At 41.0% G+C, this 13618-nt stretch overlaps 1 protein-coding gene across 5 annotated transcripts in view; it reads right to left on the minus strand.

Annotated features, from left to right (window-relative positions):
- Positions 1-13618, minus strand: part of ADCY5 (adenylate cyclase 5) — a 213962-nt gene that overhangs the window by 84970 nt on the left and 115374 nt on the right. For all 5 annotated transcript variants that reach the window (XM_021270949.4, XM_038181939.2, XM_072040775.1 and 2 more), the window contains exons 2-3: positions 5775-5924; positions 515-636 (exon numbers count right to left, since the gene is read on the minus strand). In XM_021270949.4, the coding sequence (XP_021126624.4) occupies positions 515-636; positions 5775-5924 (272 nt within the window). The remainder of the gene's footprint in view (positions 1-514; positions 637-5774; positions 5925-13618) is intronic.

Genomic DNA, 13618 nt, shown 5'->3' on the forward strand with positions numbered 1-13618 from the left:
CAGACCAACGAGCGACATGGCCTTGGGTGACTGAGCAGGTGCCAGGTCTACTAATGGACCCCCTGTTTGTAATTATAGACTGGCAGGGACTACTCCAAGTGATTTTAACCTCAGCTGGTCTCTGTAACTCACCCCCTGGAAAGTGCTGTCAATCTTTGACTTGCATCCCTTCAATGCTTATCAGAAGGGTGCTTGTTACTGTCAAAAAAATATCCAAACTCAAACATTCCACCTTTTCAAAGCCACCGAGATGCAATCCAGGAAAAAGAGAAAAAATAAAGAAGCTAAGGAAAGAGATCAGTTAAAGCTGCTCATCAGACGAAGATGTTGCAGACGTGGCAATCCTCCTCACGTCCTATAAACAAGCTTACAAAAGTCAACTGGTGGCACTTTAGAGCTTTTACACTTATTTTGAATTAAGTGCTGCTGTCATCTTCATTCCCAGGCCTTAAATGCTAAGTACTGGGATGGTCCCTCCTCCCCTGGCAGCTGGGAGATAGGCTGCTCTTCTTACCTGACATTGTCATGCTTCTGGATGTAGATTTTATGAAACATCATATCTTCCTGTTTGGCATTAATGTCAGCTTTCATCTCCATGGCAACATGTCGAGGAAGTACAGAGAGCAGGAGCCGCTCCTGTGGAGTCAGACAGATGAAGCAATTAAAACACCTGCTGCCCAGTTAACAAACACACTTTGCTCCGCGCTGGGGAGAAATGAAGTCATCAGTTTGGGGAGCGAAGAGTATGACCAAGTGAAACCACATCCATAAACCCAGCAGTTGACCCTCTGTCAAGGCATCTGCAATTCTGTCCTGACCCTGAAACAATAATTCAATGATTTTAGAGAAGAAAATATTATTTTTCATCCCAGCTGCACTGGGCCTGTGATTAATGCCAGTTCTTGCAAATGAAGGATCCATGCAACTCAGAAATTGCACATACACATTCCTGGAATGACTCTGCTAAATGATACCATCTGACCTTCCCCACAGCCTCTCCACACCACCACGAAGTCCTCTTTCACACAGCCCTACAGGACTGACACCCCAACACCCTTGGGCACCTTCTACAATTCCTTCCTTTCCTATCTAATCATCTAGGCACATTCCCCCAACAGGCACAAACCTGTTCTTGGCAGATAACAAGTCAACAGGAATGCCCCAATAAAACTAGCACGAGAAGTTAGCCCAACTATGCAACACGGTGTTATACTTCTACACCTAAAACCACTCCTAGTGCCCAATTGAATTAAGACCTGTGCACCCACCCACTCACCTCCAAAAGTATTTCCAATAACCACCTTCTGTCATCAGCATTTCATTGCTCTTCACCCTCCCTTGAAACAACTAAATTGCACTTTTATTTACTGATAATAGCTTTAGGGTGACTTTCATAACACCATTTTGTAAGCCGTTCCATATATAGTTCTGTATGCTAGGCAAAAATTAGTTACATGACAAAATGATGACTTTCTGGTAATTTTCCTAAAAACTCACACAAAAGCCCGCGCTTGCTATTATTCTAAATTTGGTGGCAATTTCATGCAAAAGCTATAGAATTTAAACCTGCAGGTAATATGCACCCCAGGGACACATTTGTGTATTTCAGGTATCTCACCTGATAAATTCTGCCCAGACCCTTCAATCCCTTAATTTTATTCCCACTCACACCCTTTGCAGTTCAGGGGAAGTTTTTGCTCTGGCTGGAGAAGGTGGGGAGCATCTCCTCGGGGCTCAGCTACAGCTCAGCCTGCAAGCAGTGCTCTGGAATAGCTGAAGAATCCCAAAAGCTTGCGCCACTCTTGTTTTTATTATTTTTCTTCCCCTGCAGTGAGCAGAAGAAAAGGGCCTTCCTTCCTGACGACACAGACACAATGTAGAATAAACGAAGGTGCCTAACCTTATCTAACAGCTCATTAATTCTCAACAACACAGGGAGCAGTTGGGCTCAAGCTGCAGCCCTGACTCAGAGGGGTCAGCATTCCTGTATTAATTACTCACGTCACCAAACCTCTTGCCCACACTTCAGTTATAAACACATTCCTGGATTCTAATTTCTGGCTTTATCTGAAAGTTCCCCACTTATTTCTTCCTCTAAGGAGAGAGAGAAATGTTGGGAGAACCAGATGAAGATGGATTCACTGGATATGTGCTCAGGATGCACAGAGACATTTTATAGGCTGCAGCATTGCCCAGTATTTACTTTTTTTCCCCTCAACGTGTACCTTAAAGAGTTCTTGCCTCCAGTCCCTGAGGAGGTAGTAATAACACAGGAAAAGATGTGTTGGAGGGATGTCTGTCTCCCCAGCTCCAAACTGCAGCAGTCCTGACAAGATACTTGTGTTTTAAAGCACTCTCACCTTCACTGGCATACTACATGTGCTAGCATTCACACTGCCAAATTTTATATATGTATATATATATATATAAAGATTATGAATCATGCACGTGTCCTCAGGCTTCTGTCAGCTATTAGTGTACTCCTTGAGCGTAAAAGCGCAACACATTTTGTATGTTTACCAGGGTAACTGGTGTATACACTGCTGTCATTTGCATATTATAATAGGCATCTTCAAATGTGTGAAAGCTGCTATTCTACGTGTGATTTTACACATCCTTTAAATAACTCGGAGCTCAATGGGGAGCTCAGGGGCACCCGCAGGTTTGGAACATTCCCTGTGGGCGCACCAGAGTGAAGGATGATTTTTTTTTTTACTTGCTTGAAAAGCAGGGACATGTCTGAGGGAGTGAGTTTCTTCTACTAGTACTCCAAGGGATTTTCACATAGATTTCTGGATAACTTGTGCTTGAGAACCTTCACCCCTGCTCTTTCTGACGCCACAGGCATTTGCCAGATTAAACCACCAATATTTTCAAGACAGTTGAGATCTCCATGAGACTAACACGACTCTGACCTATCACCGATTGGGAATAAGACTTAACAAGTGAAACGAATGTATGCAACAGGAACAATCCTTCATGCAACAACTAATTAGGAGGTTTAGCTGTGTTACAGAGCTGGACATTATATTCGTCCTGTTTGCTGGGAGCATCACGATCGCTGAAAATAACCTCTGAAACTACCAGGAGGAGGCTGTAACAAGTGCTTTAGTAAGGCACAAGCCACACTAAAAGACCTTCAAAACAACAAAAAAACCCCTTTGTTTTATTTCAAATGGAGCACAGAAATTAAAGTCTCCACCAGAGTACAATTTTCATTTTGGTGTAATGACTAGAATGTACTGCAGCCCTCACTGTAAAATCACTTATGTACAAGTGAGGTGGCTGGGACTGCTGTTTTACAAGTCTAACAAGGCAGCAGTCTGACCTGATAAAAAAAGCAAAAGCAAATTCATATATAATTCTCACTTCAAAATACGATGCGAGTATAGTTCCACTGAATTATACATTAAACAAATGCATACCAAGAAGCACTAGTCTCTAGAATAGGCACAGATTAAAGAGTAAAATACAGAATCTACTCTATTTACATACATCCACATGGATATATGTATACGTGGGTGGATATATAAAACACACACACCCGTACAATGCCTCTATACTACACTGGAATTTTAACTGTTTATGTTGCACTCTCCCAAGATGACCTCAAAGCATTAACCAATATTCAGTGTGCTACATCTGTCCATTTGTCCTCAGGTCTATTAACACTTACTATTCATCACAAGTTAAGTGATGCAAAGATGTAAAGAAGAAGACAACTTCACAAACAGAAGACAAGCAATGCTAGAAGGAAAACGGCAGTCTCAACAACCACCCTTTTACTCAAATCCTAAGTATCTGCAGATTATTGAGAATAACTATTTTTTTTTCATCCAATGTTATTTTATTCTGTGTAGGAATGGTAATTCCTGTTATGATTCTGCCGTAGCTTATCTCAAGTAATAAAATCATTGAGGATTGTCTATTCTGGATTGGACACTCTGGATTTCTGTTTACTTTCTTACTAATTTTGGATGCTAGTAGAAGCTTAATAAGGGAAAATATACACTCCTTTGCCGGAGATAATCTGCCTGCCTTTAATAGAGAACAGCACACAAGAGCATCGTCAGGTCTCCAGAAACAGGCAAATGATGGTAAGAGCGCCGGGCTCTTTCCCTCCATGCCTATTTGGAGACCAGCTCTCACAGACACAGGCTGAGCTGCCAGTATTTGCATCTGCTGTCACCTCTAGATTATCTCGATGCATTATGCATAGGGAGGCATCTGAACTGAACCTGGAAATCAATGTCGGCGCAGGCTGTAGCAGCAAATAATCTTATTAGGAGTCCCCACCTGCCAGGATCCACAGTTCCTGCTGGATGTACTGCAGGGCATATCTTAGTGACTGGCTTTGACCTGTGTTTTACTGATGTCCTAGCTTTCTCCTGCATGGTATGGTACCTTTGGGGAGGGGAAGAGGGACAGGTAAAAAGGCCTAAGACTATGGCACTTGTAAGGACATTTTTCATGTGGTATTTCTGGCACAGAAGCTCCTAAATTGAGAACAGCGCATGCATTTGAGACATGCAAAGGCAGCCTCTCAGCAGGGAGGACAGAGCTGGAATCAATAAATAAAATAGGGTATTCTTTTGGCTCAGTTCTTTCCTTCATTTCAGGGTGCCAAAGGAGGACTGGCCACTTGTTTCACCTCTCTGAAACTACATTTGTAACAAAGGAAAAAGGAGCTGCGATTGTGAATTTGGTATTCATATATATATCGTCAAAATAACCGTAAGGGTTAAGCAGCAAGTATGTCAGCCAGAAGAACCTCATAAACACTGCCAAAAGACTGATCCATAGATGCAGATGGGCTGGGACATGAGGGAAAAATAAGCTGTGTTGCCACAGAGATAAAAAGATGCTCCACTCAATTCATTCCCCTGACCTGTTCCCCAAGTTCACAGCCACAACCAAGCTACAGGATACTTCTCAAGGGAAGACTGGAAGCCCCATTTCATGATTCCCTTCAAATTGGATGGGAAAGACCACTGCAAGACACACTGCAGGTTAGAGATGTGTATTAGTAAAGGAATAGTCACACTGCCTAAAAAGTCTTTCATATCTAATCCTGAGGAGACAAGAGGTTCACTGCCACAGAACCCACAACTGAATTAGGGGAGCCAATATGGTCGGTCCCCTTGAAAACTGGGCTGTTTATTGGCAGCCACAGGTCTTTTTATAGCACACAAACATTGGACATATTGATGAAACTTACTTTTCAATAAAATAGAATTGACTTGAGGCCTATACGGTGCACAGAGGTGTGCAAGCAGGCAGGGAACCTTGGACAAGGCAAGAAGAGGACTCTCTCTGGAAGCATCAAGGGACAGTATATTATGTGGCCCAATTTTTATCTCTTTCACTTCAGAAACCTGCCTTATCTGTGGGTAGTGGCTTTGCTGACAAACATACCACATTTTGTCCTCACAAACAGGGTCCACCTGAAGCCTGCGTGCTGCATCTGTGTTCAACACGCAGCTCCAATGTGTGCAAAAAAACAGTGCACACTCTGTGTACTATGTAATTTTCATCTGCAGAGCAGAGTCCACCAGATTTGTTGATGTCTGTGGACAAATCCATCAGTGCACTGGGGAGGAAATACTCCCTGAGTTCTCTTTCAAGCCTTTAAAAAGCCTGCTGTCTCCTATCGGCCTATTCTTGCCTGCATCAGTCATCAAGCAAGAGGCCTGCAATTCCAATCCTACAGGAACAATTTGCATGCTAATTCCATTTCAGCAATTTCATTTTTTATTTCCCACTGTTGCTCTTACCTGCTGCTGGTTTTCCCTTTGAGAATGCAGCCTGGCTTGTATGCATTCCCTCGTCTCCTGGAAAGCCTGTCTTTGGGACACCTCTGCTGGGTAGTGGGTACAGACGCCTACAATGTTTGTACAGGAGAAGATGAGAACATTGGAGACCAGCTGCAACAAAAGGAAAAAAAAAAAAGAAAAAGAAAAAAAGAAATACTTGATTACATTTTGGAAAACTGCCATCAGTAACAAAGCACAGCTAGAGCTCAGCCCATTCCATGACTCCCTGATCCAAGCCATGGTTAAACCTTAAGCTCTTAATTCCAGTGTAGTTCACTTCTCTAGTTTTTAAATACAAAACTTCTATATATGGCCTTAAATATATGTTCTTAACACTATGTATCACTTCACTGTAAAAATACAACTCTACTAGCAATACTGTAATCTTGCTTTTGGTAATCCAGTACCTTGCAACTACTACAACAAAAATCCATCTAAAAATGCTACTACTGTGTCAGCTAAGATGCTGCTAGGACTCATGAAGACAGACCCGAAGAGGAACACAAATATTTCTGTGCTCGTGTACCTACATATCTGGCTTGAAAACATACCAAAGATACATTAAACCACTACTTTGAAATAGTGCTTAAATAATGAAGGGAAAATGCTGTTTTTTTCACAGGGTTTAAGAGCAATTGGAATATCTATTTCATCTAAAAAAAATTTGTTACAAAATTGTATGTTAAAATTACATTTTTAACATTTTTATGAACGTGACTAAAAAAGAGTTATTAAATCTGGTGTATATTTGGATTGGACAAGTACAAGGGAAAAGCTACGTCGCTCTTCTGCTTCCACATGGATTATGTTTTGTAACAAAGCAATCACATAACTTTTGCTGAAAACTAGTGTTGCAACTCTCTTATTTCCTAACCATTTTTTAATAAAAAGAAAAAAAACATGCCTATTGCTAGCATTTGGTTCATGTATAATGTTCAAACTCTTTCTGACAGTATCATATAAACATTTCCCTTGACAGAGGTCAAAATACAACTTCTGGAGAGCTGCACAAGCTGTACTGTCTCTCCCTTTGAGGACAGACTTATTTGGAACACCTCTCATCTCTTCTAGGGGAAAAAAAGACGGTTAGAATTGCAAGATTCTTAAAAATAGGAATCTTTGGCCTATTCTCTAATGAGTTCAGACATACCCATTGCCTTTGTTACTAGTAATTTCCAGACCAACCCCTTCCCTGAAAAGGCAGGGCCAGGCTCTGAAGGCAGCACCCGTGTGGGTGCCTGTCAAGCCCCAAGCTCACAGTGGATGCTCAGGACTCCCCAGACCAAGTTTAGTGCAGCAGAGAGGAGCTGTCCCCGTGTCACACACCAACATCCCAAAGAGCAACAGTGTCTCAGAGAAAGCCCGCTGGGACTGACTACATCCATATGCAGAAGACAGCAGAAATTGTTTTATTAACAACTCTGACCTGAAAGAGGATTTATACAAAAAAATCCCATCTTTCAGTTCAAAAGAAGCAATACGTTAAAGTACAGCCAGCTGAGGGACTTCTCCTCTTGGTGGATGGCTGCCAGTAGATGGCAACACCCAAAGTTCCCGCATCAAAGTGCCGCATGCGCCTGCACTGAGTTCCCCCACTTAGGTATGACAGTAAAACACAGTGACCCACAGGTTTTATCTACATATATTTGTATACCCATGGGTGGCTACCATCAGTATCACTTACACATATCTGCAGGTAACTGGTTTCCAAGGAGGAAACTACTTCTCATCCCTTGCAGATTGCTCCCTCCATCCAAAGAGTCTATGCAAGGGACAGATGGGCTACGGCGCAGGTCATACACACACATGCAATAAGCCCCAACCCAAAACTCACATATTCCCCTTACAATTGGCTTCTTACTCAGCTCTTTCTATGGCTGTCTGGATCTTCCCATGTCTGAGGCCCCACATTTCTTTCCCAAACTGATCAGACACCAGCCAGCTGCCACCTAGATCTTGCCCTTGCACTGCTGCATCACATTTTTTTGCTTATAATGAGCAAAAATGTGGGGTTTTAAGGATGAAAAATCCCCACAAAGTACAAAAAATACTAGTGCTCATTTTCTTGAAGAAGCATCTTAAAAAAAAGGAGCAGAAGTAGGCTTTCCTGGGAGTTACTCTGAGTCCTGCTCCACGGCTGCATTACTGCAGCCTGGGAACAGCACTTCTCCAAGTTCAGGATGGTTAATATGAGCTCGAGTGGGTTAACGCTAAGGAGCATGTTTTGCATGGCTGGATTACAGTGAGACTCCCAAATCCTCTCTATTGGAACTATTTAATTTTACAGTAAATGGAAAATTTGTCAGTGCACATAAAACAGCACGCATCACATATTCAAAATGGAAAAAGATGAGAGCACAAATGACTTTCAGGAAATATTCCATTTTCTTTTTTTAACCCCCAAAAGACGAGACTTGATTTCACTTAGAGTTAGTAGTGCAAACCCAAAGCAAACTCCCCAAAATACTGACTCAACTCTTGCACCCAGAACAGCAGACAATGGCTAGTTTAGATGCCAGGCTATGTCTCAGGAGTTAATTGAGCAGATAAAAGGAACAACTCAGTCCTGAAGAGAAGCTCTTCGTGGGTATATCCTTCATGGGTGTATCCAAGGGACTTCGCAGACTGATTTATAAGACAGACACAGATGACCATGCTTTGTCTACGGGGAATAAAAACTATATGGCAATGTAATTTTTAAGTAGAAAGAGACAGACACCTGTAACTATTCTGTTAAATAGAAGCTCATTTAATTCACAGTATGGCATCTTTGAGGGATGCCATAGGGAAAGAGGGAAATCAATGTAATGTTGAGAGTATCAAAGATCTGCAGAGATTTGAAACTGCAGCTCCTACTATTTGCAGCAACACTTGTTATGTAGGCAAGAGCATTTGTTCAATATGTGTTCTCAATAATTTTCTTCATGAGTATTTTAAACTATATTATAGCAGAAAAAAAAAAAAAAGAAAAAAGAAAAGAATATCTAATCTCAATTTTTTCACAGTCCTCTGTCTTAATAAAATAAATTTGTACCCTGTTTGCCAAATGGTACTACAAGCTTATCAGCTTCCTTGCCATTTTGCTATGGTAACCAGCTTCAGTCCCAGGAGGAAAGAAATGATGTAGATATTAAAAAACTGATTCCCTAAGCTCCATGGCCTGAAAAGTAAAAACATATCATGGCAACTATTTCAGACAATCTGTGCTTGAAGAGCTGTTCAAGGCAGTGGGAAAATACAGTTGGCTATTTTGGAGCTGATTTCCTTCCCCTGCCTCGCTAGACATTTAAACTAGGAAGTTTCCTGCCCTTCTGATTTTAGAAAATAATAGTTTATAAAAGACCACTTCACTTACCTATAAATCCTAGATAAGCTATTAAGCTGGCCTACAGTATTGCCATATTTGAGTGTTTCATAAGCTAATATGTTTACTCTTAGAGCACCTGTGTGTGGCAGTGAAATGCTATTATCCTGATGTTACTGAGGCAGAGCTCTTTAAAGGCAATTCAGTATCTAGCAAAAAGTACTTGGAGGGTTTCTCAAAAAATTAGCGCGACTTCTTCATTCCCCTGAAATAATAGATCTCTCAGTCTCATACAGCAGAGCAGAGTGGCCAGTTTCCAGTCACTTTGATTTTAGCTCACAACCAGAGCAGTGTAAGGCTTTTGTTGAGTCCCTTGCAGGAAACTGTTTTCAATATTTTTTTTTTCTTGGTGATGGAAGGAAGAAAAAAAATAGAGAGAGGGAGATGGAAACAGTTTAGTTCCACGTGTTCGAGGAGTTATGAAAACCTGGTATTACAAAATCAAAATTGAGAGCTAAATCCAGTCTGCCTCTATTGTTACAAAATTGATGTTTTGGGCATTTCAGGCAAGACTGAGGAGGAACCCTGATGGTTCAGTGATCACCAAGTCTTCCAGACCATCACAAGCAGAAAGAAATATCAGCTTGAATCAATATTGCCCAGCTTCTCCTTACTAACTTTCTATTTGATTACTCTTCAAACGCCAGCTGCTATTCAATATGTAATTAAGAGACAACAACATGCTTAAGAGGGGTAGCACCAAGATAAATTTTGTTAGTTCCTTACCTCTGCCAGAGAAAACAAAGATGGTTACTATCAGGAAAATACGGGCCATATTCCTCTGAATATCACAGCTCATTATTGTAATCACAGCTTTTTTTTTTTATTTATTTGTTTTCCAAGTTACCCTCCTCTAGTCAACTTCTCTTGCAGAGGCTCAGGGTTATTTCTGTTCTGAGATCCCAGCATTGAGTCATTCTCTACTAGTTTCTAACACCACACAGCAATATTTTTTTTTCTATTTATTTTTCATTTAAATCAGAATATTTTGCTATTTCATGAAGTCCCATTTTGCAGACACCCTCTTTTCAAGCTTTTACTGTGGGACAGTAAAAAAGTCAAAAGGAGAAGGAAAGCACCTAATGTTTAAGGCCAGGTTAGATGGGGCTGTGAGCAACCTGCTCTAGTGGGTAGCATTGGGACTAGATGATCTTTATGGTCCCTTCCAACCCAAATCCTTCTATGATTCTATGACACACAGACCAAAAAGTCACAGAAAACTATCCAGAGGAAACAAACAATGTGTCCCATCTTTCTGGAGTTTTTCACTGCTCTGCCTCTGCTTTTCAGTTCTCATAACTGTTATCCAGTAGGAAATCTTTTGTTAAATCAATTATTGGTAGAGCAGCTAGGTTAACAGCAGACAACAACTGAGTTTCTAGACTACCTTTTATAGTGGTTGTATAGCAAATTGACCAAGGGGACCAATTATTAATTACAGGGGCAAACATTGAAATTAGATTTACTTTTGAGAGTTTACTTTAGAGGAAAAATTGTTACAAAATTTTAATACTTATCTGAAATAGAATATAAGAACAAAAATATGATGGTGTACAAAAGTGCTAAGTGTATTTCTATAGCACCTATGTGTGTGATTCAGAATTGGACACATGGATACATTTTAAAGCTTCAAAAATAAGAAGTGCAAACATGAAAAAAAAATTGTTAGGAGGTATAGCTGATGCTGTTTTTTAAATACTTTCCATGAACAGCAATTAACCCTGTATTGCCTTTTTATGTATGAATATCTAGTAAAATAATAAAACAAAACTAAACTAAAAACAAACAAGAAAACTGAAGCAGCTACAGAGCCAAAGGCATAATGAAAATTAAGAAGAAAGACAACATCAGCTGGCAGCAAGATCAAATTACTGATGTATTTGTGCTGTATATACAACATCTCCCATTTCCCAAAGCTACAACTAACAGAGTACTAAGAACGTGAAAACTTGTAGATTATGCTAAAAAGATAATTAAATCGAGTCATGTGGTCCTCTCCTCATGCTTGGCCAATAAAGAACAAGAAAAGTACTAGCGAAGAAATTAGGACGAGTTTTTTTTATTATTACTATTTTAAATGTGACAAGTACTTCTACTGAGTTCTTGAAATAACGGCAACAACAAAAGATTAAATCAATACACCAGTCTCAGAACACATTTTCTGAAGTTGCTAAATGGTGCCTTCCCTCTCTGTTCTGCTCCTTCTGTGCAGCTACCACTTATTTGGATCTCGAGCAAACAGAATACTGATTATAGCCACTATCTTCCAAAGACTTCTCTAAGTGCACTTTATGTACGAGTAGTGCTACTGAAGCCAGCTCTGAAAATTTAAATGCTTCCTTCCCTATGTCATGGCATAATTTAGCAATCCAAAATCTGCAGAATTTATTGAAGAGTGATGCTCTACATAGGCAGTGTATCCATGCAGTTAATGTTGAGAACAAAAAAATTCCTTGTAGAAATTCTTTTGACACTTTTTTTGCACGTTCCTTCCATTTAGGAAGCCTACAAGGAGCACAAGCTGCCTACTTCAACCTTTCCACTAGATTCTACATTCAGCACGAAGTTACTTCTTGAGAGTGAAGCAGTGGTACTAGGGCTGAAAACACTGAAAGCACCCTCATGCCGCTTGTGAATATATTTGCTGAAGAATTCAAGCCAACAGAAGCACTACACTGAAGCTACTCATTCTGTATATTTCAGTGACCACCTCACCTTTCCACCCCAACACGTGATGCTCTTCTACTCCCAAGGGAAAGACAAACAATTATTTTGCCCTGCATAAGTTCAGACTTCAGAATAAAAAATTAATATCTAAATCACCTTTAAAATACATACCTGCAGGTAAAGACATAATATACTGCATACCTCTTCCAGAGGAAAAAAATAACATTTTGATATTTTTCAATTCTTCCAGTTGTTTCAGATGACAGCCAAATGTTTGCTGCTGCTTTCTTAATTTTAACCTTATACCCTGTTCTACAAGATTTTCATTCATTTACTGACTGCTGTAATAGCAAACCTTGCGTGCACTCCTTCCTGCTGATATCCTCATTGCCATACAGAATACAGAAACATAAAGGACAATATTTATGATTTGGGTTCTAAACTAAACTAACTAAAACTTTTAATCACAATTTTATTAAAGAACAAAAATATTACAAACAGATGTATTTTTAGTAAGCTCAAGAGGAAACATTCCTACATCAAACTGATAAGTTCTACTTCCTCATCAGTGGGTTTATTTTGTTTGTTTGTTTGTTTTTTGAATTAATTTTTCCACTGGGATTTCAGCAAGATCCTATTTTCTTCAGTTACTGAGTGATAAGGTGCAGAGGAGGAGAATACACTGTCCTGACCAAATCTTGGCATAACACCAACTAAAAGAAGTATTTCTGTGTCTAAATTTTCCTGGAACTCTATCTTGATCCCAGCAAAGCATCCTCTGCGTGGTGGCACTGCCTGGTAGGGAGGAAGCTCTCTGCTAGGAACAAAATAGCAGGGAAGGAGATCCCCAGGTCCTATCGTCCATCCTCACTGAATCCCCACAGCAACCAAGTTTCCATGCATCTTTTAGACAGGGAACAGGGGCATTTCTCCCTTCCCTTGTCCTGTTAACAATTCACCCCTTACCTTATTATTTAAATTGCCACTTCTGCTAAGTCGTTGCACCCAGGCTGTCTCCTCCAGCTCCTTATCTGAGCATCCCACCAGCCTCTCCTCACCACGTGTGCACTGGCAGGAGAGCTGAGCACCAGCAGTGCCCTTGGCCACTTCCAATGCCAACCTCTCGGCAGTCGCTGTCACAGCCTCCACAAGGCAAAATGTGCTAGAAATGGAGCGGGGGACTCCTGCAGCTCTGGGCAGGTTTAACATGCCAGCCCACCTAACTTGAGCCTAGTGAAAACACATCTGTACTACACTGACAAAAGCATGACACTCCATTTAATACACACTAACTGAGCAAGCAAATGTATATTTTGATTTGACCCATGATGGGGGCAGGCCTTTGCCTACTTTGCTTTTCTGCATGTTTTTGGGGTTGGGATCAGGTTGTACACGGCAGCCTGTATTTTCCTACAACATCTCAGCTGAGGCGACCTCCACAGCCCATCCCAGATCTTCACGGTCACCTCCACAGCTGCCACCACCTGCTCTCTCATCCTCCTGGCACGGGGTGCTCTGCCTTGCAATCACCCTGCTGCCAGCAAACGCAAACACACTTCACAGAGAAGCATGTTTCCCAAGACCTGTGCTGCTTCCAGTGGCTATGAGAAAAAATGCCCATACTAAATAAGCAAAATTACATCCCTCAACATCAACATCCCTCTGCCTCCCCACCACAGCGCACCCCAGTCCTTAGTGTTTTTGGGAATCTCTCTGGGAGCCCTGTGCTCAGACACTGGCAGTGCATCGCCCCTTATCTTCCACTGTCATTTAA

This window comes from Anas platyrhynchos, chromosome 7 (genome assembly GCF_047663525.1).
Source record: "Anas platyrhynchos isolate ZD024472 breed Pekin duck chromosome 7, IASCAAS_PekinDuck_T2T, whole genome shotgun sequence".
In the NCBI taxonomy this organism is placed as follows: Eukaryota; Metazoa; Chordata; class Aves; order Anseriformes; family Anatidae; genus Anas; species Anas platyrhynchos.